We start from the raw sequence: 15625 nt of genomic DNA on the forward strand, positions 1-15625 counted from the left end.
GGCTGGGGCTGCGCCAGGCTGCACTCCAGCCAGGCGGCAGGGGCTATGGTGAATTTTAGGGTGGCTGCAGCCCCCACATAGCCTCCACTTAACCATCCATCCCACCCCAATCCAGGAGCACACCCCACGCCCTGCCACCACTAGCCCAGCCAGGGTGGGCCAGTGGGGCACTGAATGAAGCCGCTGATAGTCCCGGGTAGCTCCCATTGTTGTGCACCACTTGCCCAGAGGCAGTGCAGCAGCTTCGCCCCACCCCGGCTGGGCGAATGGCAGGAGAGCATAGACCCTGCTCCCAACGCCTTCTGCCGCCCACCTGGCACAGCCCCAGCCCCGCCTGTCCGGCACATATCCAGGGGCACACATCCCATTCATGCCCTCCTACACGGGCGGTAGGAGCAGCAATGAGAAACGCTGGACAGGCTGCTCCCGGGTCAGTGGTATGAAGTGGTGGGAGCCGCCCCACCCGCTCTCCACGTCCCCCCGCCCCGGTTGGGCAGCTTTTGCCCCAGCCTGTCCCAGCCCCAGCTCCTCCCTTGCTGCAGGGGCATTGATCTGCCCCCCCAACGCCTCTTCCCTCCCCCCGTCCCTGCCACCACAAAAGACTTACCAGCTGGAGGCAGCTATGTCGTGTGTTGTAAAGTCAAAACCCGCGTTGGAACCTCGAAACAGGGTGTAAATTTATAAAGGTTGTAAGTGCCGTTTGTTGGAACTTGAAACGTCGTAAGTTAAGGACTGCCTGTAGGCAGGTATGGATTCTCTCTCTCTCACAGGAAGGATCTTCCAGATTGACACCTAGAAGATCTTTTTCCCAGAGAGGGCATGTTTCCCCTTGAAGAAACTGAGCAAACACTTGTACACTCACAGTTTCTACCAGTAAAGTGGTGGTTCTTCTGATAGAAACATAACACCTGTACCTGGCCCTCAGCTCTTCAACAGATACTGGCAAAGCCCCACTGTGCATAACTAAACAAATACAGATATGTTGCAGGGTGTTAAATAACTTCCTGCACCTTTACAAGCATACAATATGAAAATCTCAAGACACATCTGTAAACATGGTTCCTGGTACGTATATTGGTGTTGGACATTATTACAAAACTGGAAAATTTAAGTCCGTTTAAAAAAGACAGGAGACAGAGATACAAACAGGAGGTTCTGCAAACTACTACCACACTTAACTGACACTAGTTCAGCTTAATATAGAATAATATTCTACACATGCAAGAATTAATAAAATCTTATTGACCAAGCAGTTCTTCCTATGACATAAACCAAGACAAGAAAATGGGTCACAGAAAATGTCGTTTACATTGGGCCTAATAAAAGATATTGCCAGACCCCCTCCTTCATCTTTTTCTATGGCTCACACACTAACCCAGCATTACATTAAATTTTTGACCAAAAAAAGCCTTTCAGAATAGCATGTATCTTTTAAAAAATGACCTTTTCTTGCTTTTCTTTCTCTTTTTCTTTTCCTTCTTATGCTTTCTAGAATTTTTCTTGTGTTTCTTTTTTCTTTTCTTAGGTTTCTCTTCAGAAGCTGTTTCAGAGTCAGATGATGAATCAGAGGAAGATTCTGAATCACTTGAACTGTCGGAATCGCTGGATGAGGAAGAAGACTTGTGTCTTTTCCTCTCTTCTTTCTTGACTTTAAATCAAAGTAAGAAATACATACACTTAGATGACAAGCAGTTCAACTGAAAATTTAGAAAAGTCAACTGGAATATATCTTATAAGTTGCTCAAAATGCCACAACGAAGCTTTACTTTGTAATCAGAATCACTGTGATAAAAATTAAGACATACTGTAAAGATTTGCAAAATATCTCCCATATACAAATAAATGATGAATTATTTAAATACACAAAAAAATCAAATATCTTAAATTGCAAAATTAATTTAATACAAATTATAAATCCTGGTTTCTGATCTGTATACAGAACAGACTTTACTCTTTGACTGCTTTCTAATGATGGGTACTGATGTGTCCATGCTTGATTCTTTTGGATCCAGCAGCAGCCTTTGATAATACTGATGCCAACCTACTGATGTCTTGAAAGAAAGGTAGCTTGAACAAGCAGGATCACAGTTGTTCCAGGTGGTGGTGGTTAGTCGTTTTCCCAAAGGCAACATCTTTTTATGGGATTCTACAGGGTTCTACTCTATCCTTGTTGTTTTCGAAATCTGGGAAGCTTCTGGTGGAAAGTGAACTGCCATATGTACAATGGTGAACGTGAACTTTCTCAGTGAAACAGATTGTCTGTGCTCTTTGTTTTGCTGAGGCTCAGGTTAGAGCAAGGCTGTACAACTGGTGGCCTACAGTCTGATGCAGCCCGTGAGGGGATAATATGCAGCCCCCACTTGGCTGCTTGGCCTCTGTTGCTCCAGCTCTTACAGTTGCAACAGACAGGGCCTCTGGGGCACAGCAGCACAGCTGGCCCAGTGAGCTCATTACCTATACAACAACACCAGCAACAAAGCTCACACTGCATCAGGGGAGGAAAAAGGGAGAACAGCCACATCGTAGAGGCAGCAAGAGGGCTCATACAGCAAGAGCCTCATGTTGCCCACATGGCAACACTGGGGGGAGTGGAAATTGCCCACATAGCAGTAGTGGCAGAGGACCCTGGGGGGGGGTGGGATGTGCAGCCCGCACTACCCACGTGGCAGCAGGAATGTGGGGATTTCCCATGTGGTGGTAGCAGTAGAGAGGGGCTCAGGGTGCTCAGGTAGCAGGAAGGCTGCACACAGCAAGAATTCTAGGGAACTCATGTGGCCCCACAGCATAAAGCCCACACAATGTGCAGCATGCAGCCCCTGGCTGACCTGAAGAGGAACAGATCTGACCTAGAGAGCAAAGAGACAGACAGCACAGAAAAGCCTCTAGGGAGGCTCAATCTTGTTTAATCTAGTTATGGAAATTTGCAATTTATACTCTTTTTCCTTCTATTGCTCCTGAAGCACCCTATGGCCACTGACTTTTCCCAACTGTAGTAAAAAACTGCAACCACATATCTCAGCTTCATACCATGACACAATTACTCATATACCTGTATGGCCTCTAAAAGCAGTTTACAATAATTCTCACTTGGAAGCTTCAGCTGGTATAATGCGCACAATGGTTAAGTGGAACTAGCCACAGAGACTGTATATCAGTAAGCCAAAGACCATACTAACTTCCCATTCACTTGCAGGTGCACAGCAAGTAAAGAGTTCTTTCTAAAATTGTCCATGGTTTGGCTCAGAAGCACTCAAGGTCAGTTCTTTTGTTACAGGTCGCTATAACAATCAGCTAATGTGCTTATGTCCCTAGGGCTACTGACAATGTTTTCAATAGAGAGAGAGAGAGAGAGACACCCTACTCTAGCATACCTTTGGCCCAGTACAGGATGTGCAGTCATTTTATTTTCTAAACCTTTTGCTTACTGGACTTTATTAATAGTGTATTGTACAAAACCCCTACTTCTCAGTTAATATTTGTTACATTAGCTTTACACTGTTTTGTACTTGTCCACAGAATGTGATGGTACATTTCTAAAAAGAAAAAAACCAACAGAACTCATAAAGTGAATCCATATAAAGGAATCTGGTGTACGAGTGGCATATTCTTTCTCTACTATAGTCCAACAAACAAAAAGAGGCATCACACATTCTCTATTGAACAACCCATTCAGTTAGCACTGCCACTGGAATCTGGAATAGGGCCCAAAATACTCTGTTTTCAAACCCTTCCTAATTTTAAAAACTTTATTTTCATACCATTCCAGGAGAAATCAATTTGGCAAACAATTATATTTCCTCCTATTTATCTTCAGTCAAAATACGGTGGCTTCCAGCACCAATTCAAAAATGTTTCAAGAATTAACAGGCAAAGTCAGTCAGTGCAGCCCACTTACCCTGCATTTTTTCCTGAAGGCTATTTGGGACACAGTTTCCTCCTCATCTTTAGGGCAAGTTTAGGTAATACTGAAGCTGCATACCTAAACTCACTGCTTCAAACTGACTACATACTAAGTAAAAATTGAAGGCAAAGAAATCTCAAAACTATATCTGAACAGGGCTTAAAGCAGAATGCCGGCAATGGTTGCAAGCTTACTTCAGATGTATCTTATAGATATACCTGACCTAACAGATCAGGGGAAGGAAATATATTTTCAAATATTTAATGTTTAAGATCCCTGACAGCTTCTGATTATCATATATTACTTCTTGAATACCACAACAAGCTTACCCTCAAGTTAATTAGAAACCCTAAAAGAGAACTTATTACTAAGGTTCATCAGAAATGGACTCACATTTACAGAGAAATGCTATCTAACTCCATCCTTTCCTTTCAAAGTTTCGGTTTATAAACATGTCTGAAACAGACTTCCCTCCCTGCTCCGTCTATCACACACCGACCCTCATAAGTGAGAATCGCTCACCATCGCGTAATTAAGGTCTCTTCACATTTCAACCTGCTATGGAATGTAGCAGCTCCTGTTATTTTGCTCTGTGATACCAAACTCTGAGAGAACAAGGCCAGAAGAAATCATTAGCTCATTTAATCTGACTTTTAAACATATACAGACTGGGACATTTTACTCCCTAGTACTGAGCCCCAATACCTTATGCCTGTCTAAAACATATCTTCCAGAAAGGCATCCAAGTCTTAGTTTGATCACAACTTAAGATGGTGAAACCACCATTTGCCTCAGCAGCTTGTTCAAATGACTAAAACAGTTAAAAATGTGTGCCTTTATTCTAATTCAAGCATGCCTGGCTTCAGCTATCTACTATTAATTTTTATCATGCTTTTTTCTGCTAGATGATAGACCCCAATAGGACCGGCTATTTCTTCCAGACAAAGTGCTACACCAGGGATTTGTTTAGCCGGGTCTTAAAAAACTTCAAGGATTAAGACTCTACAACTTCTCTGGGTAACCTGTTCCAGTCTTTAACTACCCTCCCAGTGAGAAAATTCTTCCTAATATCTAACCTAAACTTCCCTCGCTGCAACTTGAGAGCACGGCTTCTTGTTCTGTCATCTGCCACCGCTGAGAACAGTCTAGCTCCATCCTCTTTCAAACCCGCTTCAGGCATTGCTGCTACTGAGTCCCCTCTCAGTCTCCTCTTCTCTAGACTAAATAAGCCCAATTCCCTCAGCTTCTCCTCAGAAGTCATGACCCCCAGATCCCTCATCATTGTCATTGCCCTCTGCTGGACTCTCTTCAATTTGTCCACATGCTTTCTCTAGTGGGGGGCTCAAAACTGAAGACATTACTCCAGATGTGGCCTCACTGGTGCTATATAGAGGGGAATAATCACTTCCCTTGACCTGCAAACACACTGACCAATACAACCCAGTATGCCATTAGCCTTGTTATGCAAAAGCAGCCCCAGCTGCTTCCCTGCCATCCACCCTGAGGTGTGTGTGCCAAGCAAAATTTATTTGCGTGCCATGCTCTGGCACCCATACCAGAGGTTGCCCACCCCTGTGATACACTAATCAAGTTCTTACTATAATGATTTGAGGTAGGGGTGTCAAACTCAAAATCATCTGCAGGGAATATTCCCTGGTTTTCAGCTGCCTGTGGGACACATCTGCTCTGGCTGAGGTGCCCTGAGGGGTGCCAGAAGCCCCGACACCATGACCACAGCTGCTACTACTGCTGCTGCTGCTGAGGAAGTCAGAGAGGACAGAAGGAAGGTGTTGGCATGGCCAGCAGCCAGGGGGTAAACATATATTTGCATACCCCTGCACTGCTTCAGGGAAAAGTACTGGCACAGCCAGCAGGTTAAACATCAATTCTGGTCTCTTCATCAGGCTCATGATGGATGACCCACTACTACAGGCTGTATGTTTGAAACCCCTGATTTAGGGAAAATGTCTACACACAATTTATGAATTCTAGTTGTTGTTATTACTGCACTAGTCGTATCTTGGTATGTCCATGTTTGATGCTCAGCAACCTAGTAACACACCTGCTTTCCATGACACTACCAAAAGTAGCCAATTTTATTCCTATCTTCTTTTCTTTTTTTTTTTTTCAAATGAACATACAAACTTTTCCATTATTTTGTCCAGCACTGATGGAAAACTTCTTGGCTTTTAGTCCTTGTCCTTTTTTTAAATGCTATATAGCATTAACACTTCTGGAATTTCTCTGGTATTTCAACATTTATTAATTTATATCAGTGGGCCAGAATCTTTCCAGCCAACTCTTTTACAACTCTTTTCACCAATTTAAAATGTTTGTCCTTAATAGATGCTTTCTGATCTACTAACTAGTAGCTAACAGACTTGAAAATATTTCATTATGCTCATATAATAGAAGATAATAATCAAACACAGACCAAAATATTTATGGAATTCTTTGTCTTTTCTGGGTCATTAATATTTTTTATCTTTATCCTGTATTGGTAAGTTTTCTGTTCATAACATTCCTGAACAAGCCTAGGGCATGTCTATGGCACTCACATACTATGCCAGAGAGCACCCCATAAGGCATACACAAGTTCCATGTTCATAACATCCCAAACTGGAAGCAACATAACCTCCTTAGCAGAGTGCTGGGCACACACCAACAAGCTTGCCCAAGACAGAGCACTTACGGGTATAATACCTGAAGCCACACTAAGGCAACTACAATTCTTCCATTTCAGGAAGTAGTGCAGGTGGAACATGCCTCACTGCAGCACTCTCTGGTATATTACTGATAGCACCTACATGCCCTTATGGGCTTCAGCCATGCCAGTCCTGGATCTTGCCCTGAAGACGCCAGCTTTCCTTATCAATTTTCAACCCTTCAATACTTTCAGTTGCTATCCATTTGCTATCTGTTGTGCCTTTTGTCTATTTGGTATATATTGCTTATTTATTATTATTTCCAATGTTTCTGAGGGGGCAGGGAGCAGGTGGGCAGAAAATGATGAAAAAGTCCAAGTAAGAAATATGTTCTGAAGTATTATACTTGTGTTCTTTGCTTTTTCCACCCCACAGAACAACTACTCTCAATTTTACTCAAAGTCCTGTAAGGTAGCTCAACAAACTAGACATCTACCCCAAGTATATTTGTTTCTTTTCTGCATAGGCACAAATCCCATGCCTCCATGTAATACTCTGCACACTCATCATTAGAACCTAGAATCTAACACCTTTACTTCCAAAATGTTATTGTTACCCAGATGACATGCAATCCACCTTCCAAAACAAACACTTTGCTTCTATTCCAACTCCATTTCATCTGATCTCCCTACAACCTTCCTACCAAACATCACTGTCACTTTTATTTCTATTTCTTACAGATTTGTCCTTTGCATCACTTGATACTGACACATTGCCATGCCCATATTGAGAAACATTTCAGTTTGGCCCTTTTTTGCTATGAAGTGGTGTCTCTAAAAAAATCTTCTACTTGATCTCCCTCACCAGGATCCCCCACCCACCTGTGCCTTAACAGCAAGCGTTCCTGAAGCAATCTTCTCCATTACCTGCCTCATATTCACAGCATGTGTCCGCTCTTGCCTCCTGAAGTTCTATACAGCTCCATCGTTTGATGCCTCTCTACAGCTGTTCTTCCATGAAAATCAACTCACCTCCCAGGTACTGCTCCTCACTTCTGGATTCCCTGGCCTCTTCCTGGCCATGGTAACTTCAAGAGCCTATGCTGCCCCCTGCAGTTCCTTCAATCTCCTTCTACATAGGTGAGGACAGACTGCCCCTCCCATCTCCAGCTCTTCAAGGTCACCGCTGCTCACCACTGGATCCATGTCACACCTCCAAGGAACCAACTCAGCCACTCCATCTCTCACAAGAGGAACAGATTACCTTTTCAGCAGACTACACAGGGACTTTCCATGGTAAGAAAAGGGTCCTCCTCTCACCAGATTCCATCATAGTTTGTCATGCAGCACCTTCATGACACAGGATCATCATTATCACTCCTCCCCACATTCAGGTCTGACCTTTGCCTGCCTGCTCCTGGTTCCTCAAAGGCCTCTTGTCCGCCACATTCTCCTGCTGCCCATCAGTATCTAGTACTGTCTCTTATGGTCTGTTGAGGGGCTTTCCCCACAGCCCAGGCAGCAATCTCCCTCTGAAGCACACCAGACCAGCTACATAAAGCCGGGTTTCCAGGCCTAGCAGTACTCAGGTGAAGAAGAATGAAAAAAGGGCTCAGGATTCAGACAATGATAGGACCAGACAGTCAGATCTCCCCAGAAACCGGTTTTCTTTCAGGAAAAGTTAAAGAAAAAGACATTTTATATTTATTATTCCGTTGATGATGAATGCCACTTTAAAGCCCTCAGGCAGGATCTTAAAGCACTAGGCAGTTCAGCTTCATCTAAAGAGTTTTGGTCAATCAGCTTCCAACTTCATTGGCCAGGATAGATTTATAACCTGGTTACACACATACAGGCATGCACACGCGCACACATGCACTATTCCAGCTCACTAATAGCATAATACCTGTCAAGAAAAAAGTACTGTCTGTTCGAAAATAAATATCTGACATTTAACAATCTTGGATAATTTATGAATTAGCCCAAAAAGTCATCTGTCTTCTGTGATATCCCCTAGCCACAATGAAATCTACCTCTGAATTTTTGAGGATGAAGAAGTCTATTTCATAATTCAAAGCAAAAGTCATTACTCTAACCATCACATTAAAAGAGCAGCAACCAAAAAAACAAGAAGTCATGACATTCAACTATCTGCTTCCAATAGGGTTGAAAAACAAGGCAGTCTTTGCCTTGTTCCAACATCTTTGTTGTATCCTTAACAGGCATCACCTGGGAGGTGCTAAGTAAGAAAAAGCAAAATGGCCCCTATCGAAGTACCTACAAAATCTGCATCCTGGTTCTATACTGAGGTTCTCTATCACAATGAGAGCAGAACAGAGCTTTAGCAGTGAAAATACTATGATCCAATATTCAATACTATGTTTAGCTCTATAAGAGCAGAACATGGCATCCTTTCCAAAGGGAGGGAAGAAGGTTCTATCATACCCCTTCTGAACACATTTTGGAGCATTTAAAAGAGGTTATAAGAAGTGAAAATTCATATCTTAATTACTCACCTGAAACACTCTAGATAAGAATGCTATACACAGGCCACAAACACAACAGAAGTAGTGTATGTAAGAATGCCAACATTCTATCACTACAGTCTTACAACAGGCTATTCTCTATGGGAGCCACACCCATCAGGAAAGTTGCACATGAAGACTGCAGACATACTGGAGAACATAAACTAAGAGAAAACTAATTCAGTCCCTTATAGTCCTGGACATAGGAGCTTTTATTCTTCATTATTTCTAGAAAGAGATGCAACAAACTAAAAAGACTGGGGTGCCAAACTGTGTGCTCCAGCAACTAAGTCAAAGGAAAACAGACTGTACATGAACTGTTGGACCCAACTCATATATGTAAAAGAAATATCAGTCTCCAACAGCCTATTGGTTCTTAGGTGATATCATGACATCACAGATTTTTAAAATAGGGGGAAAATGCATGCTAAAGTATGTCCAATAAAAACCTATTTCCTTAAAAATAACTTCTGTGGCACTCAACTTAATCATAAGAAGGTACAGTTTAATGCAGGCCATGACTAATTTCTCTTTTCATCCATTATAAGTGTACTTTTATTTAACATTATAAGAGCACAGGAAAAAAAACTACAGTTAAGTGAATCAGAAATGGGTAGTTCAACCTCACCTTTGGATTTGGGAATTAACTCTCCACAACTCAATATTCGTACTTCAGCATAAGGTTTACTAGATGCATCTGTTTTCTGGTTTTCTATCTCTCTCACAACTTCTTGACCTGAGATGACTTGTCCAAAAACTACATGATGTCTAAAGAGTTAAAACGAATACAAAATTAAAATATAGGCTTTCTATTGCAATAATATATTTTAAAAGTATTTATATTTTTCATAGCATTATCAACCTTTTGATTTTCATAAACACAAATAAAGGAGTTAAGATATTTATTTACCCATCTAAGTGAGGTGTGGGCTTGGTTGTTCTTTTGATGCCATCCAGAAGAATAATTAAAAACAGAATCAGAAAAAAAAAGTTAACACTGCTGTAAAGAAAAAATTTGCATTTGAAACAAAGTTGGGTGCATACGAAATTGCAAGTTACCTTAAATAAATGGATATAAATTAATGATATTGTTTTACTTGATTTCAGTGGGCTTGAATGATGTATACACACTTTAAGTACCAAGTATTATTCAAGAATGTCTGCTTCTCAAATCTTTACTTTATTTGATATAAATATTTTAAGAAAGTCAAATAAAGATACTGTTTCATAGTTGGTAGGGTCAGAAGGGACCTAAGCGGATCATCAAGTGCGACCCCCTGCCATGGGCAGGAAAGGATGCTGGGGTCAAATGACCTCAGCTAGGTGGCTGTCTAGCCTCCTTTTGAAGACCCCTGGGGTAGGAGCAAGCACCACTTCCCTTGGAAGTTGGTTCCAGATCCTAGCCACCCTGACTGTGAAGTACTGCCTCCTGATATCTAGCCTGAATCTACTCTCAGTCAACTTATGGCCATTATTCCTTGTTACTCCCAGTAGTGCTCAGGGGAACAGGGACTCTCCCACTGCCTGCTGGTCCCCCTTGGCCAGTTTATAGATGGCCATCAGATCCCCTCTCAGCCTTCTCTTTTTTCATTATCAACATTTTAGATAACATCATCTGTAGTATTTTGTGATACCACATGTTGATTTGATCATGCGAACCTTTTAAAGGGCAGATTTAAAAAGTTCTGCAAATAGTCTTATAGATCTTGGGGGGAGGGGGGAGAAGAAAAAGGTAAAAACTGCTGAGAATCGGCTACCTGACATTAGAAGCAGCCCTAAAACTGACTTAGTCCTTTATATTAACAGACATTTTAAATGATTCCACAAGCTTCTACTACTCTGAGATTAGGACTGGACATTACAAGACAAGTGTCAGCCACAATACAAGTTAAAAAATAGTCTGTAAGAGGCTAATGGTCCAATAACAACCCAAAAATAAGGGCCAAATTGTAGGTAACATACCACTCACTACATTGAGGGAAAGGGCATTAGCAACTGTAAATTAAAATGGTCAATTAAAAAAAAAAAATCAAGGCTGTAAAAACACTGTGATATATTAAGCTTTAGCAGTGGTCCTGTTCCCATTTAAAATAGGATTGCATTTGGAAATGTTAAGATTTGTCCACTCCGGGCTACCAGAAGCCCCAGAGTTCATTCTATCCACCCGGACAAAACCTTTTCAGGTTTTTGTTTATTTCATTCGTTTTCCTGAGAGGGCACCTCACAGATTTACATTATATGCCCAGTTAGAAAATAGTTACTTAAAAATGGCAAGATTTTTTTTATAATTGAGTATACAAAATGTACTAATCTAAAACTTAGTAATAAATATAAGAAACTTATGATTTTTATTACTAAATTAGGGATTCTAGAAAGCAGCTGTTTTCCATAAATTCAGGTCTAGAAAATTTATTTACATTTGAAAACTGAAAACGGATTTCATCTTTTAAATTATGAGGGTTACTACAATCTTAATATTGTAAGCAATATTTGTATCAGAACAGTACAATACTTACATAAAGAACTGTGAACCATTTGTGTCCTTTCCTCTGTTGGCCATTGAGAGAAGAAATTCTTTGTTGTGCTTTACAGCAAAGCTTTCATCTAACAAAAAAGTGTTTCCAATTAATTTAAAATTTCAAATATTTTCTCCGCACTATTACTTGAATGGCATTTAATATAATCTACTAAAAAAGCTTATCCAGACAAATTTGTAACTGTAATAAAAAGTGTATTAAAAATTAGATTTAAAATAATACATCATATCAGATATCAAAGATGATATGCCTTTCTAATTCCATCCGTTAGACTACAAAGATTAATAAGCCAGCATTTTCACTTTTCCATTAAAAGTGTCGCTATGGTCTGAAGAATGACTATGAAAAAGTAACCTTCTTATAAAACAGATCTACTTCCTGCCTACACTTAGTTCTGGCAAGATCTGACAATTGAAAAAAAAGTAAGCTATTACAATTTTTCACACATACAGAACAACATCTTTGAATAGCAAATGGATTTTTTTTTTTGTTTCTGGGTTTTTAATAACCACTCATGCATATTCAATGACACACTATTTTGATGCAGAATTTTTATTAATTGCAGTGATCCAATTTTGTGGGAAAGTCAAAAAACAGCTTTACTTTCAGATACCAGGATGACTTTGCATAACTGGCTATTCACAAAATAAATAAAACTTAAGCAAGTTTAACACATTGTCTACACCAGACAATTCTGCCACCAGAGCTATGGACAGAAGTTACACACAAACCAGTATAAATAATTGGAAACTGGTTCAAATCTATAGCACAACAGAAGTTCAGTGCACATAAACTGCTTTCAAAATGCCCAAAACTGGTTTAAGATAAACCTTAGTGGATGTACCTATCAGACATAACTGATTTAGGTTTCTAATAGTAAGAGCTTTCTTAAAAGCAAAAGTTTTGCATGCTGATTCCATAAGACGCTGGTGAAGCGGCACATAGCCTCCTGCTCTGTGAGTGTGACCGAGCCATGAACCTAGATACTAGAACGTTGTGATACAGTGGAATGTGGTAAATACCAGGTGCGTTGGATCACGACTCATCCCATTTTCCTAGCTTGAGATAACGTTGTTTAATTCAGACTACATAAGCTGTGTATTCTTAAATTACTATGGGTTCCTCCATTCTGGCAAGAGTTCCGACTTGTGCAGAGCCCCAGCACAGGCTATCGCATCCCCAGGATTGGAAGACTCCGAGGCCAGAGGAACCATGAGGGGTAGCAGCTGCTGCCTAAGGCCAACGTGAGGTGACCGTCCTCTCTGCTCTGTTCTATCGCCTGCTTCTGCAAGTATCCTTAAATAAAGCTTTGCAAGGGTGAAGACAACCACGAGTAAGTCCTTTGTTCAAGCATGGGGAATCTTCCGGACACAGGAGTTCATTCTAAGACAAGGTTAAATCAGTTTACTGAAATTCTGTGTCAGATCCCTTCCAGATTCAAGTTAACTCACAAACCTCAAGCATCTCAGGATGCTTTGCATCTCTCCCGCAACCCCCCTTGCCAGGTGGACAGACTAGCTTTGGCCCAAGCTGTCTGCTCCAGCCGAACAGGGAGGCATTTTCTAGCATCCCCCAGCTTCTGGCCTACGTAATGCCAGCATGTGGCTGCATTTCCTGAATCAAAAACAAATGTCTGTTCACTTGCTTGTCAGTTCAATCTATGCAGCTTAGACTAACCTGCAAAGACTGAATCAATACAATCTTGGGCTTTTTGACTATCTGTACTTAGCTCAGAAGTTCTACTGGCATTATGCAACTGCTACTGTACAACTGCCAGCATGTCTATATATCAGCCCACTTTGGTTCATGCCACACATCCACATAGTTCAAGAAACAAAGAGAAAAGAAAGCTCCAACACAGCCTGAACAAACAGGTCTGGATACTCAAGAAACAGATTAGAGAGACTGATCATTTGGGGTGATACCAACTGAAAGTTTGGCACTGTAAGCAGGGAAATTGTACATAGTTGTTTGATCCCTCCTGTTACCAGAGAAGCAGGACTAAGCAATTTTCTTTATTTACAAAAATATAAAGACATACCTGTCTCCACCATTAATTTCTCTTAAATGAAACAATACCCAAAGACTCTAATTTTCTGTGTAGATGACCAGGCCAAAAAGGGGTAACAATACAATGTTGAAATGAGATCTACAAAAATGTAAATCTGATAAACAAATTTAACAATTTTTTCTATGCAAAATTAAATTGGAAGATTTTATTTCTTATAAATCTTAATGAAAAAGGTTTAACAAAAAATCATTTTGCCTTAATCCTACAATTACAGTAGCTAAAAAGATGCCCATTTCCTGCACAGCGCTAATAAAGACAGTGGAATCCAAATTTGCAAAGCTAGGATCGTGGAATGCTAGTTTAATTTCTATAATAAAAGACATCTGAAAAAGTACATAGACTTGACTGATAAAGAACATCCTTACCTTCAAAAAATCCACCATAAATTGATTCTCCTCCCCTGCCATTTCCTAACAACAACAAAAAAGGACAAGTTAACATAAAGCAGTGACAGTATAAGTTAGGCTGAGGTCAACTTATTTCAATATTTCAATTATTATTCTGGAAGACACTTTGAAAAAAGATAGTGCATGGCTTGGGTACAATCAAAGCACTAGCTGATGGCCTGATTAAGTAGAATAGGAGTCAGAAAACCAAGGGGAATTGTTTTGCTATGCATTCTGCATTCTCTCCCATTCCTCCAACTCAGAGGTAGATATAGCCCAGAGGTTGGATTTGGAGTGTGCATCAGTGTCACCTGGTCTGCAGGGCTCCTCACAAGACCACAAATTTGGCAGCAGGATTAGTAGAGACAGTCAAATTCCTGGCCCTATGGGGCACATTGGGAACTGTGTCATCTGACCTGCAAGTCTGGAAAGTTGACAGTAGGAACAGCAGAAGATGATGCAGCAATTAACACTGGCACCACCCAATTTCCAGCCATACAGAAAATCCTGTGGGCCAGATGACATGGCTCCACACTCTGGATCTGGATCTGGCCCACAGACCTATCCAGTGCTTTGGCCCACAGGGCTATACTAAGAGTTTGACATCTGTGCTTTACTGAGAAATACAGTGATCTGATGCTATACTAGAATGGAAAGCCACATTTTCACTGGCAAATCACAACTGGATAGAGAGATACAGAAAGCTACTTATTAAAATGCCCTTATTTAAGGCCCTTAACTTAAAATATATATATACATTGCAATGAGAGAATATTTCAACCAAATAAAGAGTACTGAACAAGATCCATAAAATATTTCACTGTTAGCCACTGTAGTTGATTTAAAGACTGGCCTCCTACCTTCACTGAAGTCACCTCCTTGAATCATAAAGTCTTTCACAACCCTATGAAATAGACAGCTTTTGTAATGCAATGGCTTCTGTGTCGATTTTCCTGTGCCCTTTTCACCTAAAGAAGAAAGATATTTTGCATTTGTATAACTACAAAAGCTCGACAAATAAGCAATTAACATTACATTCAGCTTGCGAAGTAGCAAATTAGTTTTTGTAAAAGGGACAATAAGTTAAATCTAAACTTTTCAGAAATTACAACAAATTTTGATTTCCTTAATTACTAAATATCCTTTTTCAGAAGGGTTATTTCATAACTTCACATAAAGACCTTGCTTAACACCCCTGAAAGTAGGACCAAAGTGACTCAGGTTGGACACTCAAAATGTGAGGTATATTCGCAGTATTCAGTCTTGAAAATTTTGCCCCAGGTAATTCACCCAAGCTCCCAAAGTTAGCCTGTGATGAAACCTGGGAGATTAAAGTTGTCTCCTGACTCCAAGACTTGTGCTATAATCACAAGACCATTTTTCTTCTAAGTAACAAACATGAATGGCCTAAAAGAGAAAATTTACTAAGATAAGTATATAGCAGCAGCAGGAAATTATTGCAGGTGGAGGGCTGCTTAATGAGTTTTGGTGAGTTGTTGAGGGCCACATGAAAAGCCCTGCCCCCTTGGTGCCATCTTTTTTTTTTTTTTTTTAGAAGACG

At 40.6% G+C, this 15625-nt stretch overlaps 1 protein-coding gene across 4 annotated transcripts in view; it reads right to left on the minus strand.

The window, feature by feature from the left end:
- Positions 1–15625, minus strand: part of PPIG (peptidylprolyl isomerase G) — a 50981-nt gene that overhangs the window by 16035 nt on the left and 19321 nt on the right. For all 4 annotated transcript variants that reach the window (XM_019554175.1, XM_019554177.1, XM_019554174.1 and 1 more), the window contains 6 exons: positions 14925–15032; positions 14044–14088; positions 11587–11674; positions 9981–10010; positions 9699–9838; positions 1444–1648 (listed from right to left, as the gene is read on the minus strand). In XM_019554175.1, coding sequence (XP_019409720.1) covers positions 1444–1648; positions 9699–9838; positions 9981–10010; positions 11587–11674; positions 14044–14088; positions 14925–15032 — 616 coding nt within the window. The remainder of the gene's footprint in view (positions 1–1443; positions 1649–9698; positions 9839–9980; positions 10011–11586; positions 11675–14043; positions 14089–14924; positions 15033–15625) is intronic.

Source organism: Crocodylus porosus, unplaced genomic scaffold (assembly GCF_001723895.1).
Source record: "Crocodylus porosus isolate Cpor-Errol unplaced genomic scaffold, CroPor_comp1, whole genome shotgun sequence".
Lineage (NCBI taxonomy): Eukaryota > Metazoa > Chordata > Crocodylia > Crocodylidae > Crocodylus > Crocodylus porosus.